This window comes from Myripristis murdjan, chromosome 4 (assembly GCF_902150065.1).
Source record: "Myripristis murdjan chromosome 4, fMyrMur1.1, whole genome shotgun sequence".
NCBI lineage: Eukaryota > Metazoa > Chordata > Actinopteri > Holocentriformes > Holocentridae > Myripristis > Myripristis murdjan.
In genome coordinates, this window is record NC_043983.1 from 6,104,791 (window position 1) to 6,121,280 (window position 16,490).

Consider the following 16,490-nt stretch of genomic DNA (forward strand, 5'->3'; position numbering starts at 1 on the left):
TAAAAGATTATGTACATATACGCCAGTATAAACATAATATCACAGTAAACTACAGTGAATTACAATGAGCGACAAGTAACAAAATGTAGGGGGAAGAGAAACAAAGGAACCAGAAACCCTCAGGGTCTGCAAACCGGATTGGAGTAAACCGGAAATGTTTTGCCAGTTTGTAATTTCTGAGTTTTATATTTTCAGTAGTAGTCGAATATGCTTTAAGATCTTTACAAATGTGAAGGGAGGGGAAATTATTAAGCAGATTTTTTTTTAATTTTCGGAATATAGCCTAATATTTACCCAAAATAATCAACCAGGCCTATAATATAATATTCATCTGCCGAAAATGTCGGATTGTCAAACATGAGTAATTTATCAGTCTTTGTTGAAATCTTTGTTTCATTTTTTATTTTATTTTATTTTATTTTATTTTGTTGTTTTTTTGTTTTGTTTTTGTTTTTGACATGTTCAACAGTTCTCCCATCATAATCACAAAAAGTGCATCGTTTACAGTTGGGAAGAAATTACAAATATTATCTTAAACAGGGTGGTAGGCTACATGTGTACAATCTTCAACAGAAACCGAAATACTTATATTGGTTATATATTGGTGAGGTAGAAGAAACACGATTTTCTATTTGAATAACAAGTCAGATAGCCTTGAATGAGATTTGGGTATAGAAGATGTTAGGGGGGCATTTAGGTAAGCGTGCAATATAGTGTGCTGTTGCATGTTCTGTACAGTAGGTGGAGGTATAAACCGAAAAGTTATTTGCTACCCGCCAGTAAAACAGAGAAGAAGAAGAAAAAAAACATCATATCGGAAGTAAAATTTTCCGCTAATTTTTCGTGTTGGCCGGGAGTTTAATACCTAGTGTGCCCACCCGAGGTGTTGACCGAGCCGATACACTTCTGTCTGATGTGTGAACACGCCGCTGACAGTCTTTTAAACACAGTTACAAACTCTCTGACTGAGTGCAGCAACAATGTCTCGTTTTAAAAAGGTGGACTCCCTGGCGGGCTTCAGGACGGAGAAGCCGGAGCCCACCGTGCCTTACGGACTGCTGAAGGCAGCCAGGAAGAGCGGCCAGCTCAACCTGTCCGGCCGGGGGCTCACTGAAGGTAACCCCATGTTGTTACTCACTGATGTTACTCACTGAAGGTAACCCCATGTTGTTACTCACTGAAGGTAACCCCATGTTGTTACTCACTGATGTTACTCACTGAAGGTAACCCCATGTTGTTACTCACTGATGTTACTCACTGAAGGTAACCCCATGTTGTTACTCACTGAAGGTAACCCCATGTTGTTACTCACTGAAGGTAACCCCATGTTGTTACTCACTGATGTTACTCACTGAAGGTAACCCCATGTTGTTACTCACTGATGTTACTCACTGAAGGTAACCCCATGTTGTTACTCACTGAAGGTAACCCCATGTTGTTACCCACTGAAGGTAACCCCATGTTGTTACTCACTGAAGGTAACCCCATGTTGTTACCCACTGAAGGTAACCTCATGTTGTTACCCACTGAAAGTAACCCCATGTTGTTACCCACTGAAGGTAACCCCATGTTGTTACGCACTGAAGGTAACCCCATGTTGTTACGCACTGAAGGTAACCCCCTGTTGTTACTCGCTGGAGGTCAATAAACCCACAGATCAGTTTGTATCACGGATTTTGGATCATGGTTTGTTTGGTTTGGTTTGTCCATCAGGAAGAAAAGAATCACCACCATTTCCAAAATGATATTTTGCAGAAATAACTTTTTTTTCCATTCAGAGATTTGGGACAACATTGTGAAATCAACAAATATTCTCTCAAAGGCAAACGTATAGACTGTTTGAAACAAACACAAAAATAGTTTCAGTAAATCCATGGATTCATGTGTGTTTAGATGGCTCTCATACAGCAGATGTGTTTGTAACACTGCACTTTGCAGGGTGGGTTGTGTGGGGGTGGAAAAAAATCAATGCAGCATAGTAATGCAATATTTTATGTGGCAGTACTGTATCAATACATGAACGCCAAGGATTAATATTACATTGCCAGGAATCAATGCAACATTTATGTCAGGCCTTTATGACAGAGTCGGTCAGTCTGTCTGCTTGACAATCACATTTTTCTGCTATAACAGAACACAATTGTTGAACAGAATGAAAATTTATCTTATCAGATAAAACAGATATTGACAGAATTTTCAGCTGAAAAAAGATAATAAATCTCAATATATCACAATACATGTAATCACAATACAAAGCATACTGCAAAATATTTAAGATCACAGTATTATTGTATTGTGACTTAAGCATCATGATATTATCGTATAGTGGGCCTCTAGTGAGTCCCACCCCTAGTATTTTGTATTGAATGGTTCATTTTTTTACAGTTCTGTTTTGCACTTTATCAAGCAGTTTGTTTTTGTTTGTTTGTTTGTTTGGTTTGGTTTTACATCCCTAGTAATTAGTAGCTCATGCTTTGTTTAATTCGTTGTCAAAGTCCCCAAGCATTTGGGCAACGCCAAGAGGGTCAACAGACAACAGCCAGTCTAATCTGATTGGTTATTTACATGACAGGCCAGAGCCAATAATCATTTTGTTATTACTGGAACAACAACAACAAGATGAGGAAATCTGATCATGCTAATGCTGTGTAGGAAATGCTGGACTTTGATGATGTCAGTATAGCAGTAATGATCTCAGTGATTCGTTAAGTGTTAGTAGTGAGTTAGTAAGTAGCAGCCCAGTTTAATGTCTGTAATGTCTGTCTCAGTTCCTCAGGATGTGTACCGTCTGAACTTGGACACACCAGAGGAGGCCAACCAGAATCTGTCGTTTGGAGCGTCAGATCGCTGGTGGGAACAGACCGACCTCACCAAACTGCTGCTCTCATCCAATCAGCTCACAGTGTTATCTGACGATATCAGACTACTACCTGGACTCACTACACTGGACGTGAGTAACTCAAGCCAGGTTTTCCTCAGAGAGGTAGTTAGACGAGATGACAGAGGAAAGGGAGTAGCACCCCCCATATGCTTAATCAGTGCGAGGTGTCACTATTAAGGGTCTCAGATGCTGGCCACTTTACTCTGTAGGTGCTTTCATACACATTTTCCACATGGAATGACCTGCAGGTGATGCACACGCAGTTTCTTATGTCTTTTATCTTGAATTTGTTTTATCTTGAATTTGTGGATACTGCTGGAAGCTGTGAATTTCCCTCGGGAAGAATAAAGTATCTATCTATCTATCTATCTACTATCTATCTATCTATCTATCTATCTTCACATTCATTTGCTTGAATTCAGCTCAGGGTGTAAGTTTCATCCCCACAACTTCCTTTATGATGGAATTCAGCACAAACCCAAAATTTGTTTTTACTGATTTTTTTTGTTTGTTTGTTTGTTTTCTTTAGCTCCATGACAACCAGCTGAGCAGTTTACCCAGCACTTTGGGAGAACTGGAGCAGCTACAGCAACTACGACTCAGGTAGACACACACACACACACACACACACACACGGTGCACAGTTGTTAATCATTTATGCCTTGTGGACATTTACCGCGTACAGAGTATTTTTTACATTAAATGTGCCATTCTGGGGTTTTCGTGTGTGTGTATGTGCGTGTGTGTGTGTGTGTGTGTGTGTGTGTGTGTGTGTGTGTGTGTGTGTTTTAAGATGATAGGATTAAAAACATGATTCCAAGGGGGCAAATTTGGTCATTGCAGTAGCAAATACTAGTAGGATACAGCTAAATAAATAAACAAATAAAATGTTTTGCATGTGCATGTGTCCTCCTGTCTGTCCAGTCACAACAAGCTGAGTGTGTTGCCGGTGGAGGTGTGTACTCTGAAGAACCTTCGCAGTCTGACACTACAGCAGAACATCCTGGAAACCCTGCCGGACGAACTGGGACAGCTGGAAAATCTGACTGAGCTGGTACTTAACACAGAAATATAGACACCGGCCCTGGGCTGCTGCTGCTCATCGACTGGCTGCCGTCGTGTGAACCAGTCGGTGGTTACCTGCTGCAAGAGGGAAGAGGAAGTGTAGCGGCCCTGGCAAATGCCTGATCTAATACATGATCTCTGAGTATTAATAAATATTAATGTTAAAGTGTTTTGTTGGTCTGTTGTAGTAAATGAGTGTATACCTTCCCTCGGAAACTGGTTTTCTCATAGCATTACATAGCATTTGAGAAAGCAGATAATTGCCCATACATGGTGAATAACCCATGAAGTGCATGGAGATACAGTGACTGACAGAGCAGCAAGTGGCCTTGTCATCAGCTGGAACTCATTAGTTCATCATTCTGTACTCTGTAGTGTACTACACTACACTACACTACATACTAATGCTGCTCTCTGATGGAGCTGCCTGCTGATTGATTTGTGTGTTTTGGTGGAAGGTCCTGTCCAACAACCGCCTGAAGTGCCTTCCCTCCAGCCTGGGGAACCTAACCTGTCTGCAGACACTAGACCTGTCTCACAACATGCTCACCTGTCTGCCTGACAGCCTCACCAAGTTGGCAAGTACGACTGTCTTATGTCTATCTCTCCTCTTTACCTGTCTGACTTTCACTTTCGATATGTTTGCTTTGTTAAAGGAACTTTTTGCATACCTTTTTGCTGTTTGCATTTTGCAGATTAACATGAATACAAATTCTAGACATATTGTGAACAGGTGTAGAAATGGGCAATTTAAAATTTGATCAAAATAGAGAGAAGAACATTAGGAGAAATGAGAGGGACATGAAAACGAGGAGTCAGTTGTCGTGATAGTTACATGACTGTCAGAATAAACCCATCGTCACTATTTAACTCCATCACTTGCAGATGTCAAAGTGCTCGACTGCAGCAATAACCAGCTGACCGGTGTTCCAGCCAGCCTGTCAGAGATGGTCGCTCTGGAGCAGCTCTACCTCAGACACAACAAGCTCCGCCTCCTCCCAAAGCTCCCTGCCTCCAACCTGAAGGTAGTCATAGCAACAGCAAGCTCAGATTTAAACAGCGTTATGGGTAAATTTGTTGTCTGGAATCATCATTTGCCCTTCCGTGTTAGAAGTAATCTGCTGTCGCTAAAAGAAGGAAGTGTCATGGAAAGCGGCTGAATTAAACATTAACCAGAATACTGTTTCCTTCTAAAACTGATGATATACATCATTAGCGATTGGCAGATAAGATAGTATCAGACAGGGCTGGTGATATGGACAAAATCCTCTATCACGATATGCATAATTTAATGTCTTGGTCATCATATATATCACAATACAGTATGTTGTCTGTAGAATTGATGGGAAAAAAGTATCTATACAAAATCACCACAAGCATCATGACTACTTTTTAATGTTTCTGTGAACTAAATACAAATGAAAGGCACTTTTTCTTTTCTCTTTTATTTGGAAATGACATTGAACAGAAGAGGTATGTTGTGTTGGAGTCTGACGTGGGAACTCGAAATGTATGATACTGTCAGATCCTTTGGCAGAAATTATTGCGCCTGTGTTGCTTCAAATCTTACCCACATATCTTGACCTCTAAGAAGGGAATGCTTTGTCCGTGTGTCTGTCCGTCTCTAGGAGCTGTATCTCGGTAACAACCAGATAGAGGTGCTGGAGGTGGAGAACCTGGCCGGCCTGGCAGCCATTTCTCTTCTGGAACTCCGAGACAACAAGATCAAAGACCTTCCTGAACAGATCACCTTGCTCAGCACACTGTCACGCCTCGACCTCACCAACAATGACATCGCCAAGTAGGCCCACGTCACCACCATAACATCACCTGACGATCACTTAGAGCAGCTGCTGACTGTTTCTGACCCGGAGCCAAACTCAGCAAATCACTGAATAATCTAATAGTGTCACACAGGCCGGTCAGTGACAGCACATGCTCAGACCAGGCATGACCACCGCTTCATTCAGAAGTGCTTGTGGGCATGTGCTTGTTAAGCATTGGAGCAGATTCTCAGTTAACATTATTGGGATATCTAGACCTATTTTGTATTTATGATTTTCTTCATTTCATTTTACCCAGATATAATTTATAATCCTGTATCTGGTAAAATGTAATCTTGACATTATGCTTTACTGTACCAAGCAAGGCAGCAAATTGGCTGCAGTTATTTGCTACTTCAGTTACTTCATATGATGACCAGCAGTCTGTGACTTTCCTCTGTGCATTATTTCAGTTGTGAAGACCTTTATAAGCCAACAGAGATTTTCAGATCTCAACACGGCTACAATCATTTTCTCTTCCAACTTTATGCAAAGACAAATTCTTTCAAAGACATAGTGGCACCATGAGCAGAAATTTCATCACCAAGAGCACCTAAGAAACTGACTTCTGGAGTGCTAACCCTTTCAGCATTTAACATTATAATAACAATATATAACATAACAGTATTAAGAATTTTACAGAATCATAACCTTCTTATTTTGTCGCAGAACAAGAGAATAAACCCCTAATCACTCCTGAGGAGCAGCTTGGTACCTCGTATGACACAAGCAGCCATTGACCATTGACCATTATAATCACATCCTAACTTTGTGTGTGTTTGTGTTTGTGTGTGTTTGTGTGTGTGTGTGTGTGTGTGCGTCAGTCTTTCAGCCTCTGTCAGCTTACTGCCCAATCTGAAGATGTTACTCTTGGAGGGAAACCCATTGAGAGGAATTAGGAGAGACCTGCTCACTGTAGGGTTTACACACAGACACACACACACACACACATATATACATATACACACACACACACACACACACACACACAGTGCATCTTTCACAGTCAAAGATAATGGTGAAGGGAGGAAGATGCAGCACATGCTCTTCCAGTAATGTGGACACACGTAAGGGCAGGGGATTCATGTCCCACATGCCTGTAACTGTCTAGAACTGCTGAGTCATCCTACCATACGTCTTAAAATGTCTAAATCTAAATAAAGTTATCTTTTCCTCATGTAAAGGTCTGGTTGACATTACACTGTCTTACCTGAGTCAAACAGGACCGTTGAAGTCAGACCCCAGAGCTACAGCTGTGCCTCTGTGTTGTCTGATGTAGCAGCCTCTCTGCTGGTCACACAGGACGTGTTCAGCTTTTGGGCAGTAATACATGTTAGCATCTGATTAGCTTTCTAAATTTATAGCTAGTTAAGTTAATAAGTTAATAACATAGTTATATCACGATTAAGTCCTGTGACTTTAAAGGCCACACCCACATGGTGAATTAAAACTATTCAGGTTTGGCCTCCGGTCCACATGCAGCAGTGTGTCATAGAAAAAGCTACAGGACAGACCAGCAGCAGTTTAGCTTCCTTGCCTGCGCTCACAGTGGAGACACTGATCTCATACAGCTGCAACTTTTATCATGGGCTATATATAGAGTTTTTCTAGTTTACTGACTACTCAAAGCACTTTACAGTGTCTGCCTCACATTTACCCATTCTCACACACACTCTGATGGCAGAGGCCACCATGCCAGGAGCAGTCAGGGCTTCAGTGTCTTGCATCTGATTGTAATTTCCACACAGTTGTAGGTATGAAGACGTCTAAGCTTTCTTCTACATGTATTTTTAACTCTCTGATATCAACAAAGCATGCCTGTCACTTCTCAGGTTCTTTGCACGAGCTCCTAAAGTGGAGACTTGTGCATTTTTGTGTTCACATGTGTACCAAGGCATTTTAGAAAGTGCTGCTATATTTTATTTATAAAGTTTGATTTTCAGAAATATCAATATCCATGTGGGCATGGACTAGAAGGACAGTTTCATCACTGATACATTTGATAAATGTGTTTATTTAACATTTGTCAGCCAGCTGTCATTGACAACTAACCAACATTGTCTTGTTGCAGACTCTGCCTGGTTAAGTAACTAACAGCTTACTCAGATTAACTGACTCTTGTCAAGCTACAAATCAAATTGTTTTGGAGTAGACATTAGGGCCAAAGACAAAACTACTTAGTATGTCAGAGTAATGTCAGCCTCTCTCACTTTCTCACTGTGCATTTATCGTTGTCATTTGACAGCTGATCCGTGCTGTGCCACCTCAGAAAGTGTGCTAAATGAGGAGCGTCCTTCCACTGAGATGCACAAAGTTCACAGCTTCTCTCCTAGCAGCACTTCTTTGTGTGAAAGATCCCTGAAATAAATGTTTCCATAGCTGACCTCACATCACCATACAGCACATTGTCACACTTCATAAGTTCAGGGATGTCGGTGTATCTATAGCTGCTTATACAGGATACCACTGCCATGTTTGTTGCCATGTTTTAGTCCAATTCTAGACCAAGAAAACCTGCATGAAAATCCCAGATCACCTGATGATGATGTGTTTTTGTGCTTCACTGTAACACACACACACACACACACACACATACACATGAATGCCATATTCTAACTACTTCCTCTGTTCTGTTGTCTCTCTGACAGAAAGGAACCAACGAGCTGCTGAAATATTTAAGAGGGAGAATTAAGGGTACAAACAACTTTTCAGCCTTGACTCTACTATCTCAGCTTCTGTCTTCCACTTCTGCCTCCTGAATCTATTGACTCTAATGATTTAATCAGCTGTATTGAATTTACTAACTCAACTGAATCCTGCCTCTATTCTAGACCAGCAGAGCTAAAAAAAAATTGTGTGTGTGTGTGTGTGTGTGTGTGTGTGTGTGTGTGGGTCATGCACATATTTGCCTGTATGTACAGAAGAGCCTGAGAGAGCAGATGAAACTCCCACGGCCATGACGCTGCCAAGCCAGGCCAGAGTCAACGTGCACAACATCAAAACTCTCAAAGTGCTGGAGTACAGGTTGGTGATGTTCAGATATTAGACAGTAGGACTCCATTTATACATAGTTCTACCTACAACTGGGTATGTACTAGTGTTTGAGTCAACCTGATTATGTAATGTAATGAACAAATGACTTTATCTTACATGATTATATCATACAAGGACCACAGGATAACTTTGGAGTGCCACTTACTACAGCCAAACATTATTACTTGTGTGTTTGACTCCTGTTGTATTTTGATGCGGTAATTATTCTGATTTACTATATATGACATGCATCGTTATATTATATATCTCTATTTCATATTGCATTATTTGAATATAATTTGGTATACAGTCATATTGTACATGTTTTTTGATGGATGTCAATGAATTATCAAAACCCAGTAACATTAAAAGGCAATTTAATGAGGCCAAATCACATCAGCTACGGTGGTATTATAATGTATGCATTTTGTGTGTGTGTGTGTGTGTGTGTGTGTGTGTGTCAGTGAGAAGCAGGCAGAGAATATTCCAGATGAGACGTTTGATGCTGCAGCAGGTGAAGCCATTGTCACTGTTAACTTCAGCAAGAACCAGCTGACCACCGTGCCCCCCAGGTACACACACACACACACACACACACACACACACACACACACACACACACACACAGCACTGATCGTGGTGACTTCAGTTTGGGGCAAATTTCATTTAGTTTTAGTTAGCAGCTTCGGGTGGAAATGAATAGTCGATTAATTGAATAGTCAATCAACAGAAAATGTATTACATAATTATAATTTTGGTAATGGATTAATTGCTTTAAGTTGTTGTTTTAGTTGAACTTTACAGGAGGGCCACAGTGGGAATCATCAGTCTGTCTGTCTCACTCTGTTCTCTTCCCTTTCCTCTGCGGCCCCTATTTGACTGACTGACTTTTACAATCAGGGACGGCATTGCAAATCAGTCTCTTTATCCTTTGATTCTCAGCAGCTTTGTGATGTATTTTACAGTTTGAATAAACAAACTAAGAAGCCTGATCTCTGCTGTTTTGTGTCTTGTCTGTCTAGACTAGTGGAGTTCCAGTCTTCAGTGTCAGAGGTCAATCTGGGCTTCAACAGACTGAGCTGCTGCTCTCCTGACATCTGCAAGTTACTGCAGCTCACACACATAGACCTCAGGTAGAGAAACACACACACACCACACACATGACAACATTTGCATTTACAATTTAAGCCTCATACATGATGCATACAAAGTACATACAGATGGGATGACCAGGGTCCAAAATGAACCTTTTGGCTCGTCTACTACAGGTTGGTAAACTGAGAAACTTTACCTGCCAAAAATATTCGTAACTGATCATAAAATTGCATGAGCCTCCAAGACTTTTGTCCTCATCTTGTTTTATTTTAGTGGCTTAACACCAGAAGTGTGTTGCCACACCTCTAGCAACATGTAACACAGATGTTTGAAACCATAGGCAGACATGGTGTAGAAATCACCAAAACACTTTGATTTGATTGGCTGATGTCATGATAGGTATGAAGGACAGTTCGGGTCACATTGACGTCAGACAGTGCAACTAAAAAACACACGCTGTAAACCGGGGCCTACACTGTATTTCCAGTTTATTTACTGGCCACCTGGCTGGTGACCCCGATTTATTTTTCCACCAAACCCAAAATTTACCTGCTTTTGGTGGGTGAATGGTTTTAGTGTTGGACCCTGGGGATGATATCGAACCTGGGGGCAACTGGGGGCAACGGGCTCTTGGTGTGGAGAGTCTAACTGGTTGTTGTGTGTTTCTGTCAGGAACAACCAGCTGAGTGATCTGCCATCTGGACTGGAGAACCTGACTAAACTGCGCTCAGTTATACTCAGTTATAACAGGTAAAGGACTGTTAAAGAAACAGGTCACCACAAAAATATAATCCCTCTGAAGGTCATGTGGTCCAAGCTCTGAACTTCCATCTCAGACTTGTGACCAACTATTGAAGTTTTTTGTTTTTTGCATTTTTATGGCTGTATAAGGGATAATTCAGGATGAGATGATCTTCTATCAAAAAATAATGACCTTTGCAGAGAAACCCCCCTCCAATGTGTGTTGAAGGGTTCTTCGACACTATGGTGGTCATTATTTTTATATTTAATTTATTTTTAGTTGAAGACCATCGCGGAGTTATTATACGGCTTCACCTTGTGAAAGATTGCAATAAATTAACAGAGAATAATCACTAGTCATTGTTAACGGTCGCAACGTCTTTTTGACCCTGGACGTCACAAGTCAGCTGCTAAACTGACTTCTTTCTATATATGGAACCTACAACACACACAGCAGCAAGGCTTCATGGTTAATTTGGAACAGAAAAGGTGTGGTGATGAGGTTGCATCTCAACAGCAGAGATATAATAATAATTCAGAAATACCCAACAGCAGAATGCCTCAGAATGAGCTGTTCAGCCGTGTAAATAATCTTGGATGTAGCCCATGTCCAATCAGATAGTCCTGCTTCATTCAGTCAGTCATCTACAGTTTCCCCACTCAGTGTTTGTCGGCTGGTCACAGGTTCAAGTCCTTCCCTGATGTCCTGTATCAGATCGTTTCCCTGGAGACGGTGCTGCTTGCCAACAACCAGGTGGGCAGCGTGGACCCCGGCTCTCTGAAGCGAATGGTCCATCTGTCAACTTTGGACCTGTCAAACAACGACCTGCTGAACATACCGCCTGAACTGGGACTCTGTACAAGCCTCAGGTAGGATATACACTTAAGAATGAAGCAGCACACTGTTTATTCATCATGTGTCACCTGCGTTTAGGCTTTAAAAGAGAAATGCAGATGTTCTTTCATTGTTATATATCATAATTTTGTAATGCTCAATCTGTTTAAAGACATTTTTCTGTTTGAGAACCCCGTAGAGAACTTAGCTGGACATGGGTTTTACCTGTAAATGGAGAGGGTAAAAACGATTGTTTCTGGAACAACTTGTGGCAACGTGACATTCTGGAGGGAATACTATGAAGGAAGCTTAACATACCCTGTATTTCTTTCATATGAATGGAATTACGTTGAATTGTCATTGTATAGGGGATTCTATAGTTGCCCTGAGCAAACTTGCGGCCATCTCTGGGGAATTGACTGAAGCAGAACTGACTGCATCAGATTGCCAGTTACTAATAGTCAAACCCCAGTTAAAACACTCCCATCTCAAAATCCTTGTTCCCATCAGGATTTATGGTGGGAAGAATTTCAGTCTGTGGGGTGAAATGGAATTCCAGACGGGACTTTTACCAGTGGTTATCTGCACTTACACAATAGGGTTTGAGTTTAAATATAATGTGGATAATCTTAACTTTCTTCCTGTAGGTGTCTGAGTCTGGAGGGGAACCCTTTCCGGACTCCGAGAGCAGCCATCGTGGCCAAAGGAACTGATTCTCTGTTGGAGTACCTCCGCAGCCGAATCCCCACATAATCCCCCACACTAATCCTGACCCTGACGCCAGCCCAGGCAGGGCCAGAGCCACGATGGAAAGTTATTGTTCTTGGGATGAGGCATCATTTGTTTATGTTTGACTGAACATTGCACATGAAAAAGGCAGTGTCCACACTAAGCCGGGTACATCTGAAAATGCAGTTTTGGTGGTCTATCCACACTAAACCATTGTATTCAGATCATTTTCCAAAAGCCCACCATCCACACTGAAATGCCTCAAAATGTTTAAAGGGGTAAACAAGCTAATGAGAGTTGGCCCCAGCTGGTTCTTCACAACTGGGCTTCATCAAAAGTCAACCAGTTATTTAGAAATTCAAATTTGCATCAGCCCTCCAGTGTTTAAACAGCCCTATGGGGCAGCAGCCATTGTTAGTGCTGGAGAGAAGCACAGGGCCACCAACACCACCAGCCAATCAGCAGCCAGAGGCTCATTTATAATGAATGAATGTCTCCAGAACAGCTTGGGAGATTTAAATAAAACGATCCCTGGAAAACAGGTAATCTCAATTATTGCCTCACAGTTGTGTTTTTAGACAACAGAAGACAACAGTTAATCATAAAATTGGGAAGAAAAAAAAATGAAAAAACCCTCAGCTGTTAAGCATGAGCAGATCAAATGACCATCCCTTGTCAGCATTTTCAAAAATCTGTTTTTTACTTGTGGAAAACAATGCTTCAGTGTGAACAGAAGGGCAAAAACGGGGGAAAAGGATGCAGTTTCAGATTTGCCTGGCTTAGTGAGGACATGACCCGAGGCCTGGGGTTCAAACAAGGGGCCATCAATCAAGGTTGTGTGACAGACAAAAAACCAAAGTGGATACAGAGAGAGCTTGCCATGCCACCGTAACACACCAACAGTCACTTGTTCAACATGGGAGTTCACCTGTCATGTTAACACGCATGTACCCCAAACCAGGTTTCTCTCCCTGCATGGAAACACAGCCGGTGGTTGTTCAGTGCCCCCGCTGTGCTCCTTGTTTCTGTGTTGTTTACATGTCTGAACAGCCACAGTTCAGAAAAAAGCCTAATAGGTAACGCCGGTATAATTTTAGCTTTTCCTGTCACCATTAATGCCCATGAAACATCTACCACAGGTTAGCCCAAACAGTGCAGGATTGCAGGGCTTTAAATAACACGTGTGTGTGTGTGTGTGTGTTTTTTTGCCAACATGACTGGTCGGTCAGCAGTTGGGTTCAGAGGGGCGTATCTACCTGTTATCTGTTTGGTGGGTCACCATGCATTTTGCTGACAACATTCATGTTTCCTTAAGAATCAAATCTGTGCTATTTGAGGAACCTATAGGACCCTCTCTGTAGCGCCACCAACAGGCAGATTTTATCTTGACAACTAAAGTGTCAAAAACTACTTTAGCATCACCATTAAATTTGGTGACCACCTTCATGTTGCCTAGAGGAGGAAACCTGTCAGTTTTGGTGATCTTTTCTCTTGTGCCACCAGCAGCTGAAATCTGTTGAGCTTCTCCAGATTAATTTGTTGGACTGCCATGAAAGTTGGTGAGAACATTCATTTTGGCCAGAGGATCAAACCTGGTCATTTCATCGTTGCTTTGACGCCACCAGCAGGCCCAGCAGAGCATCTGCATGAGAAGTAACATGCTTATGATCACAACTGGTCATTTTTTCAATGATTGCTGACTATGTACCCAATTTACCTTTTAAATAATTCAAACATCCAGGTGAGATACATACCTCAAATCCTCTGCTGCTTTGCATTTGTGACAATTTCTTTACGAGTCATGTTTAAATGTGGTTTGGAAAAAAAAAAAAAAAAAAACACACTTTCTTCAGAGACTGTGTTCTGACAGACAGATCTGCTCTGTTTTGTGGGTTTCTGAGTGCAAACAAAGCAGTACATTCATGTGTTGTTGATAGATAAATTTGAACATTCTTTCTGCATGGTAATCAGACAGATTATCTTATTTTTTTAAACAGGAAGAAGCCAAATCCAAATAATCCTTTTTCACAATGCCCATGTTTATGTATTTTTTATCATCTTGGTGTGGTTTTTTGATAAAAGCCATGCTGTTTTGACAGCAGGCTTTGAAGTCTTGGGTGTCAGAGCTGCTCATCAGCATATGAATGCACCACAAGGAGGTAGACTTTTCAATTCAGTGTGGGCAAGAAACTGCCACAATATCGTAATTTTGACAAAAAAACAACAAAAAAACCAAACCAAAACAAAACAAACATGGGCAGGATGTTCACTGTGATCGATTAGCAATCTCAAGTTTTAAGTATGATGATTGATTGATTGATGATTTATTACTAAAATTAATGGAAACAGCTGCTTCCTGGAAGGTAGGAAAAGCACATTCAAACATCCAAAGCAGTATGGTAGGCTTTGGGAAATGGTTATTGGTGATCTTAAGTCTAAATGAATTGTACTAAAGGGGCTAAATAATGTGCAAATAAATTAATTAATTAATTAATTTTTTTTTTTTTTTTTTTTTTTACTTCACTACCACCAGACAACTTTGTACACTGCAAAATGAAGAGAAAATTTTAAAGTCTACGTTTAAATAGTCTCATTAAACTTAAAACTACAATACACATTGAAAATAATGGACTATGTTAGTTAAGGCAGCAATCCATCTACGCCACCAGTTTGAATGGATTTTTGAAATGAATTCGAGACTTCCACAATGCAGGGCGAACCTGTGGTCCAACGAGATGGTCACAGCTTCTGACTGGCAAATACACATAACGGACAGGAATCAAACTAGAATTACACTGGAGTTAACCTTTAAATGATACTTTCCTCCCCTTTGCAAAGGGAAAGCGAAAGAAATGACTAATCAACTCAGCCGTGCAAACCAATCAGCCACAGTTTGACCGAAAAACTTGTGGTTCATGACTTGTGTAATTTTGTGAGTGTGTATTTGTTGTTGTATGCATGGAGCCTCTGAATATATTTGATGTTTACTAGTTAATCTGACAGCACTTTCTATCTTAATAAAGCCACATGTTGTTCATAATTTTGATGACTGGTTGAGTTTTTCAGATATAATCCAGAATTTAACCTGCATTACAGCCAAACCCAGACTGTCATTTAGCCATCCTCACATCACAGTGGTGTAATTGGATTATTAGTTTAAGAATGTGTGTGTTACATTAACAGGAGATTTACTCTTAACCTTGAAATATGTTGAAATAATGTCTTTTATATTCCATATGACAATAAATTGTAAATTCTGTTTGATTTCAACAGAACCTTAAAATGGTAGATGATTATTTTTCTCTACTACCAGGAGTAATCAGACGATAAGTAAATGTTAAAAAGAATAAGGAAATTGATGATATAAAATGCCAATTTGAAAAGGGAGAACAAAATTGGAAAATATGAAATTTAAAATGCCATTTTCCATTTAAAGTTGAATCTTTTTCATTTGGCTGTTCAAGTTGTATGTAAATAAGGAGGCGTAGCCTGAAGGCTGGCAGGTGGGAGTCGGACAGCAGGGGGAGACTGACGTCTAAAAAAACTCCACTCAGCTGTATGTGTTTGCGTAGTGATACAGAGACAAAGTAGTTCCACCAGTTAGCAAGCAAGAGGGCTGTAAAGAGGCACTGATAATGACTCCCAGACAAGTGTGTGTGGTTGTGCATCCCTATAAATATTTTTTCAGCTTGGGTCACTGCTCAAATTGTGTCATTTGCTGGGCCAGATCACCTGAGTTCATTTTGGAGAGCACAGGGAAGGAGCTGACAGGATCTATTACAGGATCATATGAGGCAGCAAATACCACCAGGTCTCTGCTGCTTCATACATGCCACTGTTCTTTCATATTGAAACACTATATACAGCAGAGCATTTCCTCACCTCCCATAACACAGCAAACTCAATTTAATTTCCACACTATCTACTATCTTGTGGAACTACCACACAACCACAACAGCAGTGAAACAGAGTGAGATCTTTCAAGTGCTGAAAATGCTGTCCCACATATAGGCTCTAACTTCACACATTCACAAACTGTTGGCCCTGCCTAACACAATAATGCATGCTGCTGAGAGAAATCTGCTGTGATGATGCTTTGAACTGGTGTGTGAGTATTTAGGCTGCCACTGTGAATAATATTCTCTCAAAGTGACCAAAGGTTGCACTGTATCCTGCATTCTACACAGGTACATGACGCTGTTTCATTGGTGCTTGTGGCGATATTTAATACTTTTAATTGGATGGTTACATCTACTTTGTATGACTTAACTGTACAACAGGTGAGTTT

At 40.8% G+C, this 16,490-nt stretch overlaps 1 protein-coding gene across 1 annotated transcript; it reads left to right on the forward strand.

The window, feature by feature from the left end:
* The first annotated feature begins 810 nt into the window (after nt 1-810).
* lrrc40 (leucine rich repeat containing 40) lies at nt 811-15,242 on the forward strand. Its single transcript, XM_030048957.1, has 15 exons — nt 811-1,116; nt 2,769-2,950; nt 3,411-3,484; nt 3,806-3,935; nt 4,405-4,528; nt 4,832-4,971; nt 5,575-5,747; nt 6,594-6,684; nt 8,418-8,463; nt 8,691-8,793; nt 9,267-9,374; nt 9,825-9,935; nt 10,570-10,647; nt 11,323-11,508; nt 12,121-15,242. The coding sequence occupies exons 1-15, from the start codon at nt 981-983 to the stop codon at nt 12,224-12,226; spliced, it is 1,788 nt and encodes a 595-aa protein (XP_029904817.1). The 5' UTR covers nt 811-980; the 3' UTR covers nt 12,227-15,242.
* Nucleotides 15,243-16,490: the final 1,248 nt, after the last annotated feature.

Excerpts from the sequence above, each read along its gene's own strand:
- lrrc40 (XM_030048957.1), top strand. The coding sequence starts at position 981 with ATGTCTCGTTTTAAAAAGGTGGACTCCCTGGCGGGCTTCAGGACGGAG. Across the intron at positions 3,485-3,805 it reads CTACAGCAACTACGACTCAG|TCACAACAAGCTGAGTGTGT; the intron begins GTAGACACACAC and ends CTGTCTGTCCAG. Across the intron at positions 6,685-8,417 it reads TTAGGAGAGACCTGCTCACT|AAAGGAACCAACGAGCTGCT; the intron begins GTAGGGTTTACA and ends TCTCTCTGACAG.